The 22,411-nt window shown below is 37.3% G+C and overlaps 1 protein-coding gene across 1 annotated transcript in view; it reads left to right on the top strand.

Annotated features, from left to right (window-relative positions):
• The window catches only part of SHANK2 (SH3 and multiple ankyrin repeat domains 2), a 348,938-nt gene that overhangs the window by 24,013 nt on the left and 302,514 nt on the right, over nt 1-22,411 (top strand). The window contains exons 3-4 of the mRNA XM_082761588.1: nt 500-567; nt 15,874-16,093. Coding sequence (XP_082617714.1) covers nt 554-567; nt 15,874-16,093 — 234 coding nt within the window. The 5' untranslated portion in view covers nt 500-553. The remainder of the gene's footprint in view (nt 1-499; nt 568-15,873; nt 16,094-22,411) is intronic.

The raw sequence follows: 22,411 nt of genomic DNA, 5'->3' as shown, positions 1-22,411 counted from the left end.
CAATGACATGCATTTTGCTGCACAAATTGGGGTTGTTCTGCAAATGCACATGCCTGGGATGCTGAGTGCTTTGCAAAACTTAAATTCAGAAAGATGTCCATGGGAAACAGCAAGGCAGCATCTTTCACCTGCTGACAGATCTGGCCTGAAATTATGTCTGTTGATAACCAGGAGAGCCTGTTTTTGCCTTAAGACTAGTTTTATGCTGCCAGAAGCACTCTGGAGTGAGTCAAGTTGTAAGGCTCTGTCATTTTGAAGCTATGCATAATATTTATGTTACAGCATGATGAATGTGTTGTAAATTGGTAAAGCAATAAAAATCCTCTTTTTTATTTTTATTTTTTTTCTTTCTTTTTCTTCGAAGACTAATACATCAAAATCCCCTTTGTGCTCTGTGTGTTTCTGCTTTGCAGATTTTAAAGAGGGTGGCTGTTAGGTCACTGGATTTCTTTCTCTATGTATCAATTTTCTCATGTATTTATTTATTTATTTTTTACAGGAATCTGAGATGAGAATAGTTAGATGCTGATGATCTTGACACAATTGCTTTCTTATGTATGCTGACAGGTAAGCATGCCAAATTAATTTTTGTAGAGAAATCATTTAAGTTACTCATGTCTTTTCTTCACTTTTTTTTTCCCTTTAATCCTATAGCAACTTCTCAGAATTGATTTTTATGTCACAGATTTAGTAAAACTGAGAATTTAGCAGTTTAACAGCAGCCTGTTGTGAAGACAGTTGGGAGAGCACTTTAACTTCCATCGTCATGTGTAGCAGCTCTCTTCCTCCTCCTACTGAATATACTTTAAATCTGAACTAGCAGGAAGACTAATGTTATGGTAGTTCTTGTATTAGATGTGTTGAAACACTTTTTTTTTTTTTTTTTTTTTGAGCAATTTTTTTGGGAAGTTCACTGTAACTTTTGCAATTAATGTTCAGTTTGGGTAAAGAATTTCATAGTGTAGTCCCTCATCATACAGTTAGGTGAAAACTGATGGACTGGGATGTCACTGTAGAGCCTCTCATTATATAGCTCAGACATGTCCATTGTGTCTTTTCTATTGTATCTGTGCACTGCATTTTCAGTGTTTTCTATTCAACCAGGCTTCTAGTCTCTATGTATTTCTTTCTTATTCCTTTTTATTTTTTTCCCTCATATCTTTTCTGTGATTCTTTTGAAACACAATTTGAAAAGTTTTGGTAGTACTCTGGAGACTTCTTACACCTTTTTATACAAAAGTTTCTTAAACTAGAATTATTTTATTGGCTTACAGTCCAGTTGCTACAAAATAAATAACTTTAAACTCAGAAGTCAGAAAAAAAATGATCAAAAACTACAGTGATTTAAAATTAGGTTTCCTTTGGTAAAGCCTGATGCTTCTGTATGATCTGAAAACTAAAAACCTCATTTTCTCTGTGATGAGAGAAAAGTGAAGGGGCCTTTTCTCACATTGATGCTGCAGGTGTCTGTGTTAATGCACATTATGACCACATATCAAAGGTAAGATAGTGTGGTGGTTTCACACTGATAGACAGTCCTAGCAGTATCTTTGGATGAGCAACAGAAGGAGACTGAAAACATTAAAATTATGTAAAAAGTGGGCAAGGGACTGCTGTAAACTGCAGGGTGACGCTTTCAAATTGGAGGAGTAGTCTGTAGAAATGGAAAAAGGAGAGAAAGTTTAAAACATGATGGTGTGTATCTCAAGGCCAGCACAAGAAAAAAAATATTAACTTATCAGGAATTTATCATTGGCTATTTGCTTCTGTGGCTAGCGCCAATATCAAACATGAGTACTTATGCCAATTAGAAGACAAAGGAAATGGATCAAAGACAATTACACAAATACAGAATTAAAGAATTTTATTTGGCAATGTGTTGAGTTTAGGAGACTAATTTTTGTTGACTAAAACGTGTGAGTAAGTTTCTAGTTATGGAGTTTTTCAAATATCAAGTTGGTCATTAGTCTATGGCATGATCAAAATAATCCTTCAGAGCTCATACTGTCATACCTTGATGAGGGATGTATATGTTTGAGTAGTCTGCAGAATTGAGAAAGCGTGGAGGTAAGAGGAAATACTTTGAATCAATTCTAAAAATGGGAAAATAAACTTAAATCTCAATTTTTAAATCATTTGCTCAATGCTACTAAGCTATTTGTGGGAAATAGACATCATCAGCGTACAACTGAACTACCTTTCAAATAAGTCTGAAGCATAAAGAACAGCAGTTACTCAAATCTAGCTTTGATAATGTATTAACACTGCAAGACATCAACACATTCTAAACTACAGATGTGATGGGTAAGGCTTCTGCTTACCTTATCAGTCCTTTTTTTTTTTTTTTTTCTTTTTAAATGTCTTTCTTTCCCATTTATATTCATAGCAGTCACAGTGACTGCAGATGTGAAAAGCAGACATTCATGACTGAGCACGCTGTTTCACCGTGAGAGCCAACAGTGACAGTGATGTTTGGTACAGGCTGTAAACACTCCTCTATGCTTTACGTGCTCTGAGTTGTTAGTGAAGGGGAACTTCCAGTACCCAATTCTGTGGTTCTCTTAAAAGTATTATTATAGGTCTTTGTTGCATGTACCATTTTTTTTTTTTTTTGTATAGTTAACATTCATTATTCTAATATACAAAATACTGCAATATTATATACATACTTTGCTCTTTTTACTATAGCAAAACTTCAATTTTTATGTACTTTTTCTGACTGGCTGTGATTTAATGAGTCCTCGCCAGGCCAAACAATAGGGGATCCAGCCCTGTGCCCTGGGTGGAACAGGGCAGCCAAGTCAGCAGCCTGGGTGCTGCTGCAAGAATAGTTGTCTTGTGGAAGCAAGAAGGTCTGAGGACCTTCCTGCCCCCCTGCTCTTGCTGAGGCAGTGGTGATGCAGCTCTGATGCCTAACATGCCTTCTGTGGCAAGCTATAATGGTGGGAAATTCAACTGCTGGGCATATCAATGGCTGCAGGTTTGTGGTGGGAGAGAGCCAAGCCTGGTGACCTATCTTCTGTGTGGAAAGTTAGCATACATCCTGAAATCTAGTAAAAAAAAAAAAAAAAAAAAAAAAAAAGAATGGGGAGGAGCTGGTGGCATTCTTAACCCAATAGACTAGAGGCATGTCAAAATCATGAACATGAAAGCACATTAGGAAGAAATTAAATCCAGTACCATGAAAGGGGCAGAAACGGTAGTTTACCATGTGTGGTTGAGAAACAGTTTGGGGAAGAGGAGGCTAGGCCTGGGGAAAACTTTTGAGATGAGGCAGCTAGGAGTGAAAACACTGGAAGGCAGACTGAGTAAAATCTCTGGGAGAACATGAAGTAGGCATAAAAGCTAACAGCAAATCTCTTTTTAATGCATATTTCCTTAAAAATGTGAATAGAACAAAATATATTTCTGTTTTCATAGCTTTATATTAATTCTGAAGAGGAGGGCTTTTTGCACTCTGTCTCTGCCTTGTTCATTTGTGCAAGCAGCAAGGCAGAGAGGGGTTCAGTAGATCTCGTTAATGGGAATGTCCTGAAGGATTTGGTTCACATGATGGGCTTAATTATTTCCTTCCCTGCACAGCTGCATTACACAGTAAGCAGAGCTGCCTAGATGTTGTTCTTCTCTTATAATGAGGTGCAGGAATAGGTAGCTCTGACAGCATCAAGAGCAGTGTTAGGAAATGAGCTTTGCGTGGAAATTGTTAACATTAGCAATACACATGGGAGTATTTGAGCAGTAAAATAGAAAGACTTAGAATAAAATAAAGACTTCATCTCAGGGTCGTGCCAGCCCCCAGTTTTAAAAAGAAATAGTTCTTTCACGCATTTTATTCCTGTACATCACTGCTCCTCATTTCTAGAGAAAGGCAGTCCCATGCAGGTGGCCGTCAAAAGGACTGTGAAGTCCTACACCATCAGCTGCTCAATGCATACAGAGGATTTAGTAAGAACTTTTACTAAGTAGTTACTTAATGGCAGAAACTGACAGCTGTATGCCTGGAATTCAAGACAGATTTTTATTAGGAATATTTCATATCATAATTCAATCAAGATTATTTAAGAATGCTTTTATATTCAGTTTGCATTTCTTGATTAGACTGTGATAATTTCCCTGGCTGGAATTTCCAAAGTATGCCGTCAGAAAATTACAAATGGTAATGAATTCACTTAATCAGGTCTTACAGGAGTACAATCAACACAAAATCTAGTCAATTAGAAATAAATCTGTTTAAAGTATTTCTAGTTCTCTAACAGCCTTGTTTTAGGATGTACATTACCTGTGACTGAATTAGAGACTTGTACAAACAGGTGAAAATCATACTCTGTAAAGAAATCACTGTACTTCTTGTAAACAAATCAAGAATTTCCTTTTTCCTTTGATGATGATGAAATTTACTTAGATCTCTGTTGTAAATTATAGATTGAATTGTTCAGTCCATGATAATTTGAACTTTGATGTCCCCTTAAAAAAACACAAGAAAGGAACATATTACTGATAGTAGGTTAACAGCCAACATGTATTGGTACAGTTGAAAAAACTTTGTACATATATTTCACAGTGTGATAATACTGTGAAACCATACTGATTACAAAACATATGATTGCTTGGAAACTTGCAGATTTTGGGGGGTTATAGAACTAAGCCTATTTGTTAATCTTCCAGTTGTATCTTAACCATTACAGCTCTATTTAAAGACAAAATAGAGATGCAAGTGCTGTGTTTTGCAGTTGGCCTCAGTAAGACCAAGCTGTCCATACATCTGGCACGGTTGCCAGTATTGTTTCTAAACTTAGTCCTGGCCTTGCCCTTCTTTAGTGAGGTCAAGTTTTTGTAATGGTTTGGTCATGGCTTTGTTACATACACCACTAACAGGGCAAAATGACCTGATTTTCTGAATCAGTATTTCTTTTTTCATATGAACTGTGTGCTGCTGCAGGAATGCTATGGGACTGCACACGGGAGGCAAATGTTTGAGTGGCCATGGATTAGAAGAGAGAATGAAAAAATATTCTCCTCTGTTTTTGCCCCATACTTTGAACAATACAGAAGTAAAAAAGGCTGCAGAATATTTGAGAATATACATTAACCGTGCATTTACGTAAAACTAAGATGAAAGGGCATCTTCACATCCTAGCTAAAAACAAAATTGGTGATTTTGTGTTAGTGATATTGAAATGCATGGAGGAATGATCCTATTGTAAAGAAGATTTTCTGTGAGGGGAGTGGGGACAAAATCTAGAGGTGACCAGCAGGAGAAGTGGTGGCTCTGGGGAGATGGAGCATCAGCTGGCCTACACCTGCAGGGAGCTTACGGAGATGATAGAGCCAGTTTCTGTGCAGTGATGAATGGCAGGAGGACAAGAGAGAGAAGGCAATAAGTTGGAACAAGTTCAGACCAGGTATGAGGAAAATCTTTTTCCCTACGAGGACAGTCAGGCAGGGGCAGGGAGGTTGCTCAGGGAGGTTACACATTCTCCATCCTTGGAGGTTTTCAAGACAAATATAGTTAACAGCATGAGCAGCCTGTGATCTCACAGCTGCATTAGCTGTGAGCAGGTTTCTTGACTAGAGAGCTCCATAAGCCCTTCCAATGCAAATGACTGTTATTTGTCTTCGTTCTGCATTGAGACAGGGACACCTCAGAAGAACAACGATGTAGGATGCTGAACAGTTGTGGTACTTTGATGTCAAGAGTTTGTAGTTCTTGGCTGGAGATGTTTATGGGATTTCTCTTGAACTGGAGAAGAATCTCTAAATCAAAGTATTGTAAGCTGTTATCCAGGGTGATTTGGCATGCTATTTATTTTTAATATTAAATTTCAAACTACACTTGGCATTTAGGGAATGAAGGCTCAAAGAATTATTGATGAATCATTATATATTTTTAAACTTTATTATCCTTTATATGTATTTTTGTTTCCCCGTTTCTGCATACTAGTTAAAAGCACGCATCTCATTCTATTTTCTTCTGGCCTAAGAAGTAATCTTTTATTTCTTGAGCCGTTTACTGAAGCCAATAGTTGTGTTGATTGTCTGTGAGGAAAACCGGTATTTTTCATTGTGTTTTGATTGTTAATCAAAAAAGTTAATCTCTTATCTTTACTTTGAGTTGAATCAAAATTTCGAAGGGCAAGAGAATAGTTTATTTCTCAGTTTTCCTTCAGAACTACTGTGCTACCTGTGTCATCTTGGCAGACCATTTAACCTTTCTGAGCATGCAAATATTTTTCCCCAGTCTGCCATCACTATCATCACTCACATACACAATCCTAAAAAAAATGTTAATTCCAGTATGAACTCAGGCTTGCATCTACAGGCTGGAGTACAGGTTAAAGCCCAAGTTGTGCGTACCGTGGGGGTGGAAAATAAGCAGGCAAGATGCAGATAAGATCATCAGAGTTCCTCTTTTAAAATTTCATTTGAAAAAAAATCAGGTAAGTTTTTCTGCAATTTGGAGAAGAGAAGCCTGGAGACCATCTGCCACTGGGACACAGGGATATTTGCTGCAGACTTGCACAGATGGGTGCAGAGAGAGCGAGGACACACACAGCACATGGCTTTGCTTACACTGGAGGCTGGCTAAACCACAGGCTGGTCACCTACCTGGCTGTAGAATGTGCAAATCCTTTCTGGGTCACTGTTCATTTGTTGTTTCCGTTTTGGTTAGGAAAAGAAATTAATTTTATAAAGGCCAAGTAGTTCCTTCTGCCTTTCTTCCCTGCTCTCTATCATGTTGATTTCATGATCTTAACTGAGGCCAGGGCTTACTTCTGCTTGGCTCTGCAAGGCAGCAAATGAACTAGAAGCTTATTTGCCTTATGTATTGCTTCCTATTACTGCCAATATAGTTGTCAGTGCTGGTAAGAAACAGCCACAACTTAGAATCATAGAATTCTTGACCTGTGTTTGTAGAACTGCTCCTGATCTGAGGCTTCTGCACCCTGGTATATGTTTCAAATCCCCAACTATATATAGGGCACTTCAGCATGGGACTGCCTTGGGGTGACAGGCTCTGGAAAGTCTGTGCCCTCAAGGACCACCTCTGCTGCAGACATTGGTACCAGGTACCCTCTGCAAGCTTCAAGGGGTGTCTCCTAATGTGTTGAAATTGTAGTGAATTTGTTGAAAGTAAATAAAAAAAAAAACAAACGAGCACAACAAGAAAGGGTAATTTAGTTTTTTTCACCCATCTCTCAGACAAAGATAACATAATTTTGTAGGAAAAATAAACCATCTATTTGAAGCTTTGCTTTTTTAACTGGTTCCTTATTTCTTTGACCAAAATAATGTATGCAATAAGACTATTTTTGGCAACACAGCAAATTCATTTCAGTAACGTAGTAGCCCTCCATCAGGATCATACCTGAAGAAAATTCAGGTAGATCTTCATAACAAAACCCATTCGTAACAAACTAACTCACTTGTAGATAGAAGAGTCTGTCTTTTCTACTCTCAGGACCTGATCTAATCTACATAACAAGACAGCAACAGTGCTTCTCTGTTCATTTGAATACAAAAAAAAATAATTAAATGCTCTCACAAAAATGTTTTTCTTATGGATAAAAAAGAAAATAAATTGATAAGCATAAAGTGCAAATTAACAAGCAACCAAGCTGCTTTATCCACCAGGGAGATGCACCAGAGGTAAATACCTTCAACAAGCTTTGATTTTTTTTTTTTTTTCCAATTCTTATTGTAAATCTAAGTCTTTTAAAATTCTCTTATGTCCTTTCCCTTCCAACATATTATAATCTTTGTGATATTTACGTAGTCAAGTACAAGTAGATGCTGGAAACAGAAAGCCTAGAAGATAAAATTGCTTTCTCTGCAAGACTACAGTTGAGGTAAGGAAAACTTCTGGGAAAACCAAAACAAGCATTATATGAATCTTTTATGAATAGATAATGATCTTTTAAAATTGAAGTGGTGTAGTACTTGCACATTGCTTAAAGAGAACAATTCATAACTACTTACTCAGTTTGTATAATTCTCTTTTTGAATAACTGAATGGGAAATATATTTTTTTCATTGCTGAAGTTTGCAACTTTGAAATCTCCAGTTACTATACATAAGTATGCTTAATGAAAGTTAATATTTATATCTTTATTGTGATATTATCAAGAAAAGCTTTATTGGCTTGAGAGTTGGATAGACTTTTCCATATTTCATGTTGGGTCTTAAAACTTTCTCTGACTGTTTTTCTTATGAATGCATGTAGGTGTCACATCTTCATGCAGCCATTCCTAAAGTAAATCTGTTGACTTCAGCAGGTTTACATCCATTATTGTTTCCCCATGCAAGGTATGAATTTGCTTAAAAAGGCTCTCAGAGGGTTACCGTGTCTATATTTTACTCCAAACAAGATCAACAGTATAAAGATTATATGGCAGACTTTCAGGATCCAATGCTAGCTGCCTAGAAAGGGTATTTATTTGAACATATGACTTCAGGGCAGATCTCATATTTGGTATGCTGGTGAGCTTTGGTTTCTGGGGTAATTTGCTTTGCTTTAATCTTAATTTTTGTTGTTGTTTTGTTTTGTTTTTGTCCTATTTGAATTAGTTACTTAGCTGCTATTTACGTAGCTTTTGTTTTAACATCTACTTAAAGTGTTTTAGAATACTGGAATAATACACCCTGAGCAGATGAATTCTCAGACTGAAAGTTGTTTTTGCAAATAAGTGTACGCATCCACTTTGGGGTCCAGTCATTTACTTAATGCTTCAAAACGCATTATGATTTCATCCTAGGTAAAATATAGCATCCATTGCAAGTATTATTTAAATAATTACTTAGGTGCACAGTTGTTTGTTAAGAAATAGATGTTCTAATAAATGTACAAAAGCAGAGGCCATATTAAAAATAACAGTAGAAATGAAGAGAGCCTGGAAGCTACCTACCGTGGGGCTCGAGGGGCTGGCTGTAATTCCTTGTCTGGAGTGGTGACCTTTAAATAAAGGTCAGATAGGTTTGCACTGGAAACCTTGCAGGTGCTCAACAGAAGACACTTAAGATACTGTATTGCCAATGGGAGTTGCCCTTTTCTGTAAACTTCACTGTGGTTAACATTTATAAATACTTGGCTGTGTTTCCCCTAGTAATATGCTTGAATCTTCTCCTTTCCCTCTCCTTCTCTCCTTCTCAACAGGTTTTGTTTTCTCAAGTTGAAAAGTTGCTTCTACTTCAAACGTTTTAAAGCTTTTTCCATAATGGCCTCTCTTCCAGACTTGCTCGTTCAACACAATAAGTCACTTATCTACTGTATTCTTTGTACCTGTCCTTTTCCAAAATCTCTTTTTGCATCTGCCTGATTGAAGTTCAGGCTTTCCATAAAGATACTTTGACCATCTGAATAGTTTATAAATAAAATAAACACTAAGTAAAACAGCTGGAGGATGAGAAGAATTTTATCTTTGGACAAAAAGCTGCTTGGAAACTTAACAAAACTTTCAGAAAACTACCCTATATTTGTAGAAATAGGTTAAATGTGTAGATTTTATATGTTTTAGGAGTGCTAATGGTGAAGTACATCTGTAAAAAGAACAAATTACATTCTTCCAGTCTGATCTTAAGACCCACTTTAATCATATGATGTTGGTATTTAGGACTCTGAATACCAGAAGTTAATGGGGCTTAGCCTCTTCTTGGCATGTCTGCATTGCACAAATATACATGAACAAGGGATAACAACCTGCCTCAGAATAAGAAGCAGGTTCAACAATCCCTTCACTGTTTCTCTCTCTCTCTTTTTTTTTTTTTTTTTTTTGGTTTGTTTGTTTATTGTTTTTAAAGGAAGGGGGAAAAAAAAGTGTCACACTTGATCACTTTTGCAAAACAATTTGTCTCTGTCACCTGTGCAGCTTACCTAGCAGAGAAATCAAAGACTGCGTAAGTCAGCCTTGAAACAGGGCAGCAAGAAGAATCTTCCAGTGGTGCCGGTGATGACAAATGGGTATGGCCATTGATTTTCAGTACTGATTTCAAACCAGTATTTAAATCTGAGGGTAAGAGATACTGGGACGAGAAACAATAGCTTCAGAGAAAACTAAAAGAGGAATTTTGCTTGGTGATCTGGTACATGAGTACTCAACACATATCTTGTAAAATATTTATTTGATTCAGTTATTTAACAGAGCGATAAAAAATGCATTACCAGACAGTGTAACCAAGACAAATTTAAGAGAAGGAGTGATATAAAGGGAAGGAAACTGTAAATACAGGGGTGTGAATAGCAAAATATTGTATGATTAAAATTTTTAGGTAATTACTTTGCAGGGGGATTTTTTTTTTGATAGCATGCAGGAGATTTGGCTTTCTAGCGTTTACTCCCACACCGTAAAAGTGCTTTACAGAAGAATTAAGAACCATTTTGCAGAGGTGGATCAAGAGAACTGTGGGATAATAGATTAACTTTCTTAGAGTCCTCATCCTCTTGATGCACGTCCTCATCCTCTGTTTTCCAGTCTACTGAGCTACAGCTATACTTCTAAATCAAATTGGACCAGGAGGTGTTCCCTTGGGGAACAGGCTGGCTCTTTTGCAGAAGACCCCCAGGACTGGAGCCTGACCAGCAAAGCTTCGCATGGTGTCCCATCAACACCAAAGCTCCCTCCTGGTCTGGTGGGCTTGGGAGAACAGGGGAAGCTGCAAGGGCCTCATCTTCCCTGGGATTTTACTGTGAGCTGGTTAGCATTCCTTATGTACTTTTTTTTCTCCATGCAGAGGTATTATTTCAGGTTTTTGTATTTTCCTGAATGATTTTTGTATCAGTAAGTTTCAGCCAGCAGTCCTGTTCTGAGTTATATTTTGGTGCTAGTAATGAAGAGGTTTTCATTGGCATGAATCAACTTGTCATATTTACATAGATTTCTTTCTCGTCACATAGGCAGTAGTCTCACAGATTCGCTTTATGCTGGCAACATTAATGCTGCTTTTGGAAAAAGTTGTTTCTGCCCTTTTTATGCCCTGGCTATTTGCTTCTGGCCACCTGCCATCTTCTTCCCACTGCTAATACAAACATTTGCATAGTGATCCAGCTCAGTGATGTGATGGATGCTGAAGCTAACTTCCGAAAACAAAAGGCTGGTCTTTAACCTGGATTGCTTCTTTGGGATACGATGCTGGTTAACAACAGCTTTAAAGCAGCAGTACAAAGTGGAGTCTAAATCCATCAAATTGGCCATTGGAATCTGTCTGCCCATCAGATTTTGTTTTCCACAGTCCTTTCTGCACAGCCGTAGAGAGGCATGACATGCACAGTGCAGTGTGACTGCACCCCTGTCTCCAGTTCCATCTGAAATTCATTTTTGTTTTACTATTAATAAATTTAGAAAAGGCAATGCTTGATCTTCTTCTGTATTTTAATTTAGTAGCTTGGAGAGCTGGTTCTTGCTCTCATATGTGTAATCCTGAATAAATCCAGAGAATCTGAGTGTTAGGAGCTGGCAGATTTTACACAGATGGAAATCCCTGTTCTGATTAGTATTTCTTCACAGTTAATTATTAAATGCCTCTTTCTAGCAGTTACTGTTATTCTAACAGCAGAATTTTCTCACAGTCTCGTTAATGGTATTACTCAGCCCATAACAATGCCTACTCTGTGTCTGGGATATTCCCACAGGTACATTTTTAACTCGTCTGACAATAGCCGCCTAGAGGGTTTCTCCCTGAAGGCAACAGGGCTGCTATTGTGCAAGTGAATGTTTATATAAAAATAGATTGTTCTTATCGAGACTGAGAGACAGCGGCCCTTGAATTTGAAACCTTGCTCTGAGATGTATCCTTTGGTGGCCTTGGGCAAGATATTTGATGCGTGTGCCTCAGCCACGTTTGAGGGAGAGGAGAGCTAATAGCTGTTTTGATTAGTCTGTAGTGGGCACTCGTGGAGAGCCTAGCCTTCATTCACATGGCAGCAAAACCAAAATCTCACAGGTCAGGGAAGGAAGTGTTGAATCCTTAAATGTCCTTTATTGTGACTTCCATATGAAAATTTAGCTTCTGTGTTACGGGTGCATTTCCTTCTGTCTTGCCATATGCTAGTCTTTCCCTCTGCAGAAACCCAGGGGGAGTGCGGCCGCAGCTGCCTTGCCTTTCTGCTCTCTGCTGCGCCAGCGTGGATGGACACAGTGGGGACTCCAGAGCCCCACTGGGCTGGGCAGGGACTCTGCCTTTGTGCCATTCTCTCTCTTGAGATAGAAGCTCTTGCAGAAGTGATCACCAGAGGAGTGCCTCAGAGGAGTGGGGTCTCTGTGCTGAGCTGCCGGTTTTGGGTGGCTGTCAGATGCAGGACTGCTGGGTTTGGTCCATGGAAACTCGACAAGCACCCATGTTCACCTCACTTGTCAGTGCTGATACAATAGGGAGAGGACCTTATATGAGAGGTCTTTTTAAGCAGGTTTTTGTGTCTGTATATTTGGTTTTGCTCCAGTTTACCACTACGGAACTAGATGGGAGAGCTTGTTACTTTTTAGGATAAAAAAAAACAAAAACACATGTAGCCTTCATTAAGTTGAAGATTTTAAGACATGATTTTGTACCAGGGATGTGTACTGAGTATCTTATAATGATACATCTATGTTTATTTAAGATACCATGTCCAATATTTATGCATATTAAAGATAGATTAAGCTCTTCAGTAAATATTTAGTTTATAATATTTAGGAAAATTGAGCATAAATTTTAAGATATGTATTTAATACATTCTGTCCATACAACACTTATCAGCTATAAGGCTCCAAAAATGGACAGGTTTGTCACTGTTCTTGCTTTTCCCTCCTGTATCAGTTTGCACCCACTGGAGCACACCATTCAGGTACATAGAGCTCTGGGAGTTGGATTTCTTCCCTTTTGATAACTTGTGTACTCTTACTGTTTTCTAAAGATCTCTGGAAATCTGTTTTAATTTAGTGAGAAACTTCTCTCCACTCAGCACACTGATGCATCATGTCACTGTAAAAAACGATCAGCTTAACCATAGGAACCAAAGGTCTGCTATGTTTTGTTTTTTTTTTTTAATAATTTTTTTTTTTAATAAAAAAAAAAAAAGTGGAAAGAACAAAACCCAAACAATTGTATTATTAAAAACTAATCTGTATTTTATCTATGTAACATCATTTTGAACCAATAAATAACATTCTCCCAACTGGAAATTAGGAGCCTGTGCTGCTGTATTTTCTTCTGCAGTAAAAATATAGATAAGCCAAACAACATGCCTTACTTATCCTCAGTTTATGGTTTTGGTTGTGGGAAAGTCTTTGATATATCGCTGGGAAAAACCTGAAACAGCTCCTAAAAGATAGCATGCTCCCTGTGGGAGCAGTAGTAGTGAGCATCTCTGGTTAACAAATGACAGCATATTCTGTTTCCGTGCAAATTAAGAGCCAAACAACCAAGTTGCCTAAGGTGTGCGTGTGTGTAGACTGAGATTTAAGAGAGGGATGTTTGATCTCTGCACCCTGGAAGGATCTGCCCTGCACACTGGTTTAGTGTCTCCAGTGGTCAGATCGTCTTGTTTAAAAAAAGCATTTAAATGATCTGTTTCTTGGTAGTGCTGGTGAGGCATAAATTCTGCTCTTTTTGCTGTTGTGTATAGTCTTTCATTATCCTTTCTGTGGTTACTTGTGCATTTTTTTGGTCTATATTGTAGAAAATTAGGTGCCTTACACATTGCTGATACTTTTCCAAGTTCTATTCAACTTAAGTGCATGGTATATGGGAGATGGTTCTTCAGCTGGTAATTTCCCTTTGTTATTACAACATGAGATATTTCCGTGTAGTTCTTGCATGAAAATCCACTTGCCAAAGCTTTGGGATTTTTTTAAATTTTATTTTTATTTTTTTCCAAATTCAGCTCTCTATTTCTATGCTGTATAATTGCAGTTTACTGCTCTCTGTTAGAGTTGTTGAGGCCATTGCCCTGGAATATATTATGCTCTCAGATGGCTTTAGGGAGAGACAAGCTGTGTGATGTTCTTTGTGTCTTTTTTCTTGCGCTCACTGGCCTATATGTCTTATGCTCTTAAAATACTGTGTATCAACCTACTATATTTTGGTTTCATGTGATTCAGCATTGGCAGATAAATAAGGAAGCCATTGAGATGTTTAGGCTGTTTATTGACTTAAGGTGCTTTGGAGAGCAGCATTAATCTACAGTTCAGTGAAGAAGTAAGATGATGAAATATTCCCTCAAGAGTTTTCTTTTGTAAATAGAGCCTTGCATGAAGCTGCTGTGTACTGGCATGCTTTCAGATTTTTGAATGCATTGTTTTTGTCTTCATTAGTAATTACAGCTGAGGGTAATAATACTGGAATTGTCCTTCACCAGAAATAACAATACTACTTGATGATGTGGGTATGTGATGTGCTTTGGAAATGCTTGACTTTGACCTCAAACTCGAGGCCTGCCTTGCCACTGCCTGTGCTCTGGTGCAGGCACTGGCATAGGGACACCTTAAAATTAGAATTTGCTGAATTAGAAGTTGTCTTTTATGCCTGCTTTGTAAGCATATCAGCATAAATGACCGGTCATTGAAGAGGAATGAGTAACATGGTTATGATATTTAGTTGACTCAAACTGAACAGTGAGACACAGTGGTACGAAGTGTTCTCCTAGTCCCTGCTGCTGTTTGACTCTATTTACTTTTGGGGATCTCACTGTGAGACCATTGTACAAAGCATACGTTTGGAGATCTTGGTACAATGACCTGGCATGTGAGTGACCTTGGCAAAGTCAGTTTTCTTTTCTGTGTTTTGCTTTAATGTCACTTTAATGGGGGCCAACAGTGGAACTGGTTGGTATTTTTTCTTTTAACTGTGGAATTTTTCTTTATTAAGAAGCAGAGAAGTTCTATTGGAAAGTTTCTTATGGAAAATGTGAAAAATAATGTTTACATTTTTCTTGCCTCTGAAAACTGAAAAAGTATGTGCTTGCCAAGCACTGCAAAGTTTATGATGATCTTTCCATTTCTTTCCAGTATAAATTTTCCCTCATTGTTCCACAGAGTAATAATTTTCATTTCCAGGAGAAGCTTTGAGTTTGTGGGACAAAAACCCCAGAAGGACAATTTTTTGCTGTTCATACTTTGAACTCTTAGGTGATGCAATTTACATCTGAATGCAAATATCCTTATTTTAGCCTAATCTATATCACAGATTAAAAGGTATTACTAAACTCTCTATTTAAATGTGTATAATAGAAAGATTTTGGTAGTGTAGATGATAAAGGGTGTTATACAAGCCAGAGACCACAAAGAAGAATCTGTATCTGTCTAGCTCCCTATAGGATTTCATTTTTGGTTGATTCTGCTATTTGCAAATACTATCTTTTATTGAAGAGATAAAATAATAATAATAATAATAATAAAATCTTCTGTTTCTTTTATTGAAACCCGTACAGTTTCTCAATTCTAGTTATGTCTCAATGATGATGTTAGTTTAGCAGCTATATTAATTTCTTGAAATGTCTTGTTACACTGGGAGAAATACGCTTTGAGGTCAGGTCTAGCTGACCTGTCTCTGGAATTACAGTTTACAACACTTCTGTTTAACAGAGAACTTGGTGATGGTGCAGGGGTCCTCTGGATCTTTTGGAAAGCTGAGAGTGCCTGGAAGAAAGGTCATTTTCTCTTTCATGTCTCTTTTCTCTTTCTCCTACCCCTTTTCCTCTTTAGTAGTAAACCAGTAGCTAGATTTATTTCCATTGCACTGTGCCTACCCCTATAAATTACAGGAGGAAATAAAAGGAAGATGAAACCTATGACTTCACTGCTGAAACGTGTATTACTTCTAGGAAAACAAACAAACCTTGCAGCTGATTTGTTTTTAAGACTTTATCTATATATGCTTTTTTCTCTTTCTGCTTTGTATTGGCAGGGTAAAAAGCTTGAACATGCCTCGTAGCCCAACATCAAGCGAAGATGAAATGGCACAAAGCTTTTCCGACTATTCTGTTGAATCTGAATCAGACAGCTCCAAAGAAGAAACTATTTATGACACAATTAGAGCAACCGCAGAAAAGCCAAGCAGCAGAATGGACGACAGTCAGAGCAACACTCTAGTGATTCGAATTATAATACCTGATCTACAGCAAACAGTAAGGGATTTTACATGACCATTTTTAAAAAGTTTTAAAATTATTTACTTTGCTGGTTTCAGTCCAGAGTAGATCTGTTTTATTTTCTTGTATTTTATAATAGATCAATCAAAATTTATGTCCTGTTTTCTTTCACATCTAATTTTCTTACAGTGGTGGTATGTCCAATGGATTGCCTAAAATAAGGGACCGTCCCAAGCAAGGGAGTGTATTTAGCATATTAACTTGATGAAAGCCATGACCATAAAGTTAAACCCTTTTTTGCATGACTGAGTAGAGTAAGGAGAATTTTGATCTAAAAATCTTACCAGAAGATGATGGTTGAAACCAAAAATCACATCACCTCTAGAAAAACCTCACGTATAGGTAACCCCACTGTCTTCTTGTTTTTCTGTTTGTGAGATAGTTTGTGATTACACTAAATTGGGGTTTGGCAGGAGGTCATTGATCTCTCTCTAGCCACCTTTTTGTTGTCTTCTCATGAAAAAATAGCCTTCTTAAAAAGCTGAAGACATTCAGAGCATAAAGATAAGGAAAGAGACACCAAAATAAATCTTCCCTTCCTCCTATGCTGCTATGCCTTTATTGCGCAGTGCTGTTTCTCAGCCTTCCACCTAGAGAAATTAGGAAACTTGGAGGAAGGTTTTACAGTGACATTAAATTACTATTTTATTCTTTCTCACCTCTTCACCACTTATATTGGATACATAACAAAAATGGTAAAATGAACCTTTTTTGAATTTTCCAAGAGGAGTCAGTAAAGTTAACTTGCAAATGTCCTAAACCTATGACTATGTCCCACATCCCTTAGTCTATTGGATGAAAATAGAATTTTCAATAAAAGATTTAATCTCTTAAATCTTACCAAAAGAGACATTAAGCAGAATTTCAATTTGTTTAAAATTATATGATTAATTTGATGATAAAAATGATATTTCTATCAAAAAATATATTGTGGGCATTCCTTAGATATTAAAAATCTACAGTCCAAATTCCTTGCTCTTTCTGGCAACAAACTACTAAGTTGTGTTTCATTTATGGTAGAATATGTGAGGTTCAGGACATGGAAAGTTAGGAAAATAAATCTGGAAAAGTTTGCTGTTGTTATTTTTGAAGTAAAAGAATCATTGTCCTCCAGAAATGCTACAAATGGAATAGAAATTGCATCCTAGAGCAGGTCTTGGGAGTTGCTAATTCCCTCTAGAACCACAACTTGTCTAAGTCTGTGATTGATTATCTAAATTATCCTGGGCCTTCCTGAATGCTGTTTGGATTTTCAGTTCATGGTAGACATCAGACTTTTTTTTTATTATTATTATTATTTCAAAGATGACTATAAAAACCACATCCTTTTCATGGATGTCTGTTACATACATCACTCCATGCTGACATTTAAGATCTACATCATTCTGTGCTGCCACTGAAGATTTATCTAACACGAAATTACTTCTTTCTTTTTAATTAAGTTCATTTTTGGAATGATAGAGATGACCTGTCTACAGGCTGACAGGAAAGAGATGTTTTGACAGTGTGGCCTTAGGTCTGATTGTAGAGCTCCCTTTTTAAATCTCAACCCCCACAGTGCTGCTGAAATTGAGAAAAACCTGTGCTGGAGTTGGGAACATTGCCTCTTCAATTCTTGCATTTAGTTTTTTATTTTTTACTTAAGGTTTGAACCTGTTTCTGCTGAAATTACAGTTCCACTCTAATAGTTGAAATTGTACGAGATTAAAATCTGTGAAGAAAAGGTGGTGTGGGACCTAAGCTGACAGGAAGGCTTTTGAGGGAAGAGCAGCACTGTGGTTGCTGGGAACCACCCATGGCATCCTTATTAAATCTTGGCTGAAGCAGTCATTACCTTGGATCTTTCATTTCAGTGTTGATTGAAATATTGAAATCCATTATTGTGCATCTTAAATTTTAAAAAGATTTTCCCTGTAATGAAGCCCTCTGTCAATGATCCTAGCGGTCTGCTCTATCTATGATCAGTGCTCAATGAATAGATCCAGTATAAACAAAAAGATCAGCTTTACTTGCTGACTTCTCTCTGCTGTTAAAATCAAAGAGATGTTAGCCTCCTGAAGTCCTCTCATTTCATTATTCTGTTTCTTAGACCAATAATCATTTACTTATTGACGCTGTTGAAACAATAATTTTTGTTTAAATTCATTTTGTGCAGGAAATGAAATTATTTTTTGTGTGTGTGTGTGTTTGTTTTTCGATTTTCAGTAAAGTATTAATGAAAAGTAACTCAGTTGTTTTAAATAATCCTGTAGCAGATGATCTATGTCTGATTTATCAGCCCACAAGCTCTTGTTCAAAAAAGTGAAATCTGGATTTAGTTTTACAAATGAGTAGCTTAAATGCAGTGTAGCACAGCTCAGTAAAGATAAGTTTGTGAGCTGTGTTATAACACAAGCCAAACCCAACATGCACCCCATTTGCTGTGTAATCACAATTAATTTACTATAAAAGTTATTTGAAATTATGCTGTTTAATCAAAGGAGCATGAAATTGCATTATTTAGTTTTATATTTTCATTCTTTATTAGTTTTTAGAAGTCTCACCGAGAATGTATTCTTTTAAAGGAAGGTAAGTATAGGGCTTTAGATAAAGTTGAACTCACTTGGCGGGTTTAAATCCCTAGCTGAACTCACTAGGGATAAAAGTTTGCTCCTCTGCAGTGATGGTGGTGTAAATCACCTTTAATTCATTGCAAATATAAGATAATCACCAAGCATAATAAGTAGGATGTTCTGCTATAGAAAGCTATAAATTATCACCCATTGTAGGAAATTTATCTTACTGCCCTCTTATTCTAATCTGAAACTTTAAAGATATTTAAAACCTCAACAAGCTCTTATGAAGACTTATTTTTCAGTTATTTCATCAATTCTCTTTTTGTCTCCTTTTCAATTCAGATGGTAATACAATGTGTTGAAACAATACTTTGTAGAAAGAATATTTTTTTCTTCTTTTGTTCATCATCTGTATTCAACTAAGTGTCATCCTTAGCACAGGAGCAAGGAGAATGTTTAAATGAGTGATTAAAAGATTTCCTGATTCACCAAAATGACTGAGGGAATAGAGCACATAAAAAGCCCTCCGTATTCACAAACATATGTGCTTAGGAGAGTGAGCAAAGAAGCTGCATCACACAGCATTTAATTTCCTGATTTAATAAACCAGGAGCCTCAGCTTTAATAGCCCCGTTATGGAACAAGACACAGGTGTAATCTTTTGAGCAGTAGCTTATTTGTAGTGCATCCAGCACAGAGGGCCCCGGATGGCTTCACAGTGACCCCTACTTCTTGCTGTTATGATGGGAATCATGGTAACTGGGTGTTCCTCCTCTCCTGGCCAGAGTGGCCTCTCCATTAGTGCAAGGATTTGGATGGATAGGATCGAATACTTCACCTGGGCTTGAAACTATCCCAACTACCTACCTCATGCCCAAAGGCAGCCGTATCCGCATATGCCATTGAATGACTGTTGGACATGGAAAACTAGCGACCTCCTGTGTTTTCTTGTATGATAGATGGCATATCTGACCTCTCCCTGGATCTTATCGGAATTGAGGATGTCTTGTATCCATTTCCTCTATGAGCCCATGCTTACACGTTGTAAGAGGTTTTGCCTCTAACTGGAAGCAGTCTGGTTCTTCTCCAGTTGCTCTTGTCAAGAAAAGCTCTACATGGTGCTCTACCAGTGATGTCAAATGTTTTGTGTTCAGAATTGCTCTTTATCCCTGACTTAAAGAAGAGATCTGTCAGCCAGTTGTTTTTAGGAATGTTTTTTATTGTTTTGCTATCAACATATGGTGGTTGTTCTGCTCTTCTGTTTTATCCTATGCTTATGTGCTCCCTCTGGGTTATGTTTAAAATCAGAATGCTCAGAATCAAATGTTTTATTAATTTCTGATGTTGAGAAGGGATTGGGTCTGTTGAGAACTTCTTTGAAATGCTTTCTGCCCATCTGTTTTGCTGTTCCACTTCAGTAATAAGCAAAACTTCCCCCTCCCCATTTTCATTTCTTTTTTTTTTTTTTTTAAATATTGGAATTTTCTCACAAAACGTCGTTTGGTAAGTGGCAGCTTGGTACAGCAACACCTTAAGTTGTAACTGCTTTTTGGTTTTCCTATTCTGCATTGCTTTTTATACATTTGTATCCTTCCTTATACATTACTTTTTTCAGTATTTATTAAGAATCTTCCCTTCAGTACTTTTATTTCCTGGATAAAGCACTTGTTTAGTTTGTTTAACTTTTATTTTATGAAGGTAGGAACACAATTGTCATGTCTGCAGCTTGAGACACTTTTTTTTTTTTTTTATCCTTCTTAAGAACCTTTTTTGTTTCCTATCTTTCTGCTGTCCACTGCCTCAGATCCATTGCAGGGTTTCTTTTGCAACTTTCACGGATATTCTGTACCCCATTTTGTGAATGATTGCTTATTGTTATTTTCTGTTTATAGCAGACATTCCTTTTTTGTTTGTTTTTGTTTTGATGATGGAAACACTGTGGGAGCTGCCAAGATCTATACTTATGCCCTGACAGCAGGTGATCTGCCACCTGTGGCAATGTGGTCAGGTTTTTTTCTCAATGACCTTTCACCTCATGAATTCTGTGCTTTCTGAATTCATTTTGAGGAAGAAATGCAGTGTGTCAAGGAATTAAGTTGAATACTAGGCGTAAATTAATATGAGGGTGTCTTTTTTTTTTTTTCCTTTTCTATTTTTCTTTTCTTTCTTTTTTTTTTTTTTTCTGATATCCAGCTCTCATTTGCATTTTCCACTTTTTGTTTGTCGCATCTTTAATCTTGATGTCTTCTATCCAAAGGAATAACTTGTATTTTGATAATCTGACAATCACATTTTGGAGGCAGCTGTACAAACCTTTTGTCAGTGTTCCTCTGTCGCAGCGCAGTTCTGTGTGATTGACATCCACATGAGTCTGATGATAAAGAAGTGTTGGTTGATCGACTTTGAAGGGATAAATGTTATTCCTCAGAGATTCTGTATCATGAACATTATTCCCGTTGAATTAATAGCTTCCCTTTAGCTGGCATGGGTGAGCTATATGATTCCCTTGTTCCCTGTTCTGCTGTTACACTTGCGACTTCCTCTTACCAGCATGTAGATGTATAAGACTATAATTGACCATGTCTCTCATGATCCGAAGAGCTTTAATGTTACAAATGCAGATCTCACATTTCATCAGCTGATGCTGCCATGCTGACTTGCTGCTAGACTAGGATTTCTAGTGGCCCAGTGTGATTTTGACAGGGTTTTTGAGTCACTCAGGGCTCTTTCCCTTTTCCCCCTTTTCCCTGTTCCCTTCCCTTTCCCCTTTCCTTTTCCCTTTGAATAGGTCTGTTGTAATTTTATGTAGTCAGCATTCTGGTCTTGGGATGCAACAAAAAGTTGGCATGAATATATCCCACATCTTTCGTATCAAAATATCTGTTTATGTATTTCTGTAGTTCTTTGCCACAAAACTTGTCCCCATTTTCTGTTTTTATTATTGTTGTTTGTTTTTATGTTTTATTTTATTTTTTGTTATTAAAAAGTTATTGAAAGTATCCTGCTAGAAAAATTTGTCTGGCTTTTTTTGATTTAGCTGCCGTCTTACTTTCTCGTGGTCACCACAGTTACGAAGTTGTGCTCAACAAGAGGGCAGTCTCTCCCAGAGCCTCATGTTTTGCTGCTCTGCCAAACAAATGAATCTGAAGAAAGAAGGCAGTATCCCAGACTCTGTAGATTTATGTCAGATAGGCTGCCAGGAACTGTTACCCCAGAATGACCTGGAAGCTGGTCGGAACACAAGTTGAGTTTGACTTCTGCCATGAAATTAAACTTTGGTACTAGGCTCTTTAAATTCTCCTTTCTTTAAACAGGTGGATGCAAGAGAAAAGTAATCCAAAGTCTTAGTGCCTGCCTGGTACTTTGTGAGGCTTTCTGTTCTTTTGAACTATAGCTTGTTTTTACCTAAAACTGGAAGAACCAACAATATGTTTCAGTACAGTGGATGGTAAACATTCCTCAGCCTGCCTGCTAAACTGCTCGATTTCCTCAAGCAGGCAGTAAATCCCAGTTTGCTGACATCAGATTTCATGGTATCCTGTTATTGACAGTGCATGTTGATGCATTATTATTGATAGTAGTTTTCTGTATGGATTTTGGGCTCATTCCTAGTCCAGTGCTGATTAGCTGTTTATGTGATAAAGGCAAAGAATCCTCTCCTCTTATGAACATACCTTTGGTGGCTGCGTTTGCACAGTTCATTATGTGCAGATTACTTAGGTGTGAGTCTTATGAAGGT

Source organism: Aythya marila (genome assembly GCF_965140915.1).
Source record: "Aythya marila genome assembly, chromosome: 5".
Taxonomy (NCBI): Eukaryota; Metazoa; Chordata; class Aves; order Anseriformes; family Anatidae; genus Aythya; species Aythya marila.
This window is presented reverse-complemented; position numbering and strand designations above follow the sequence as displayed.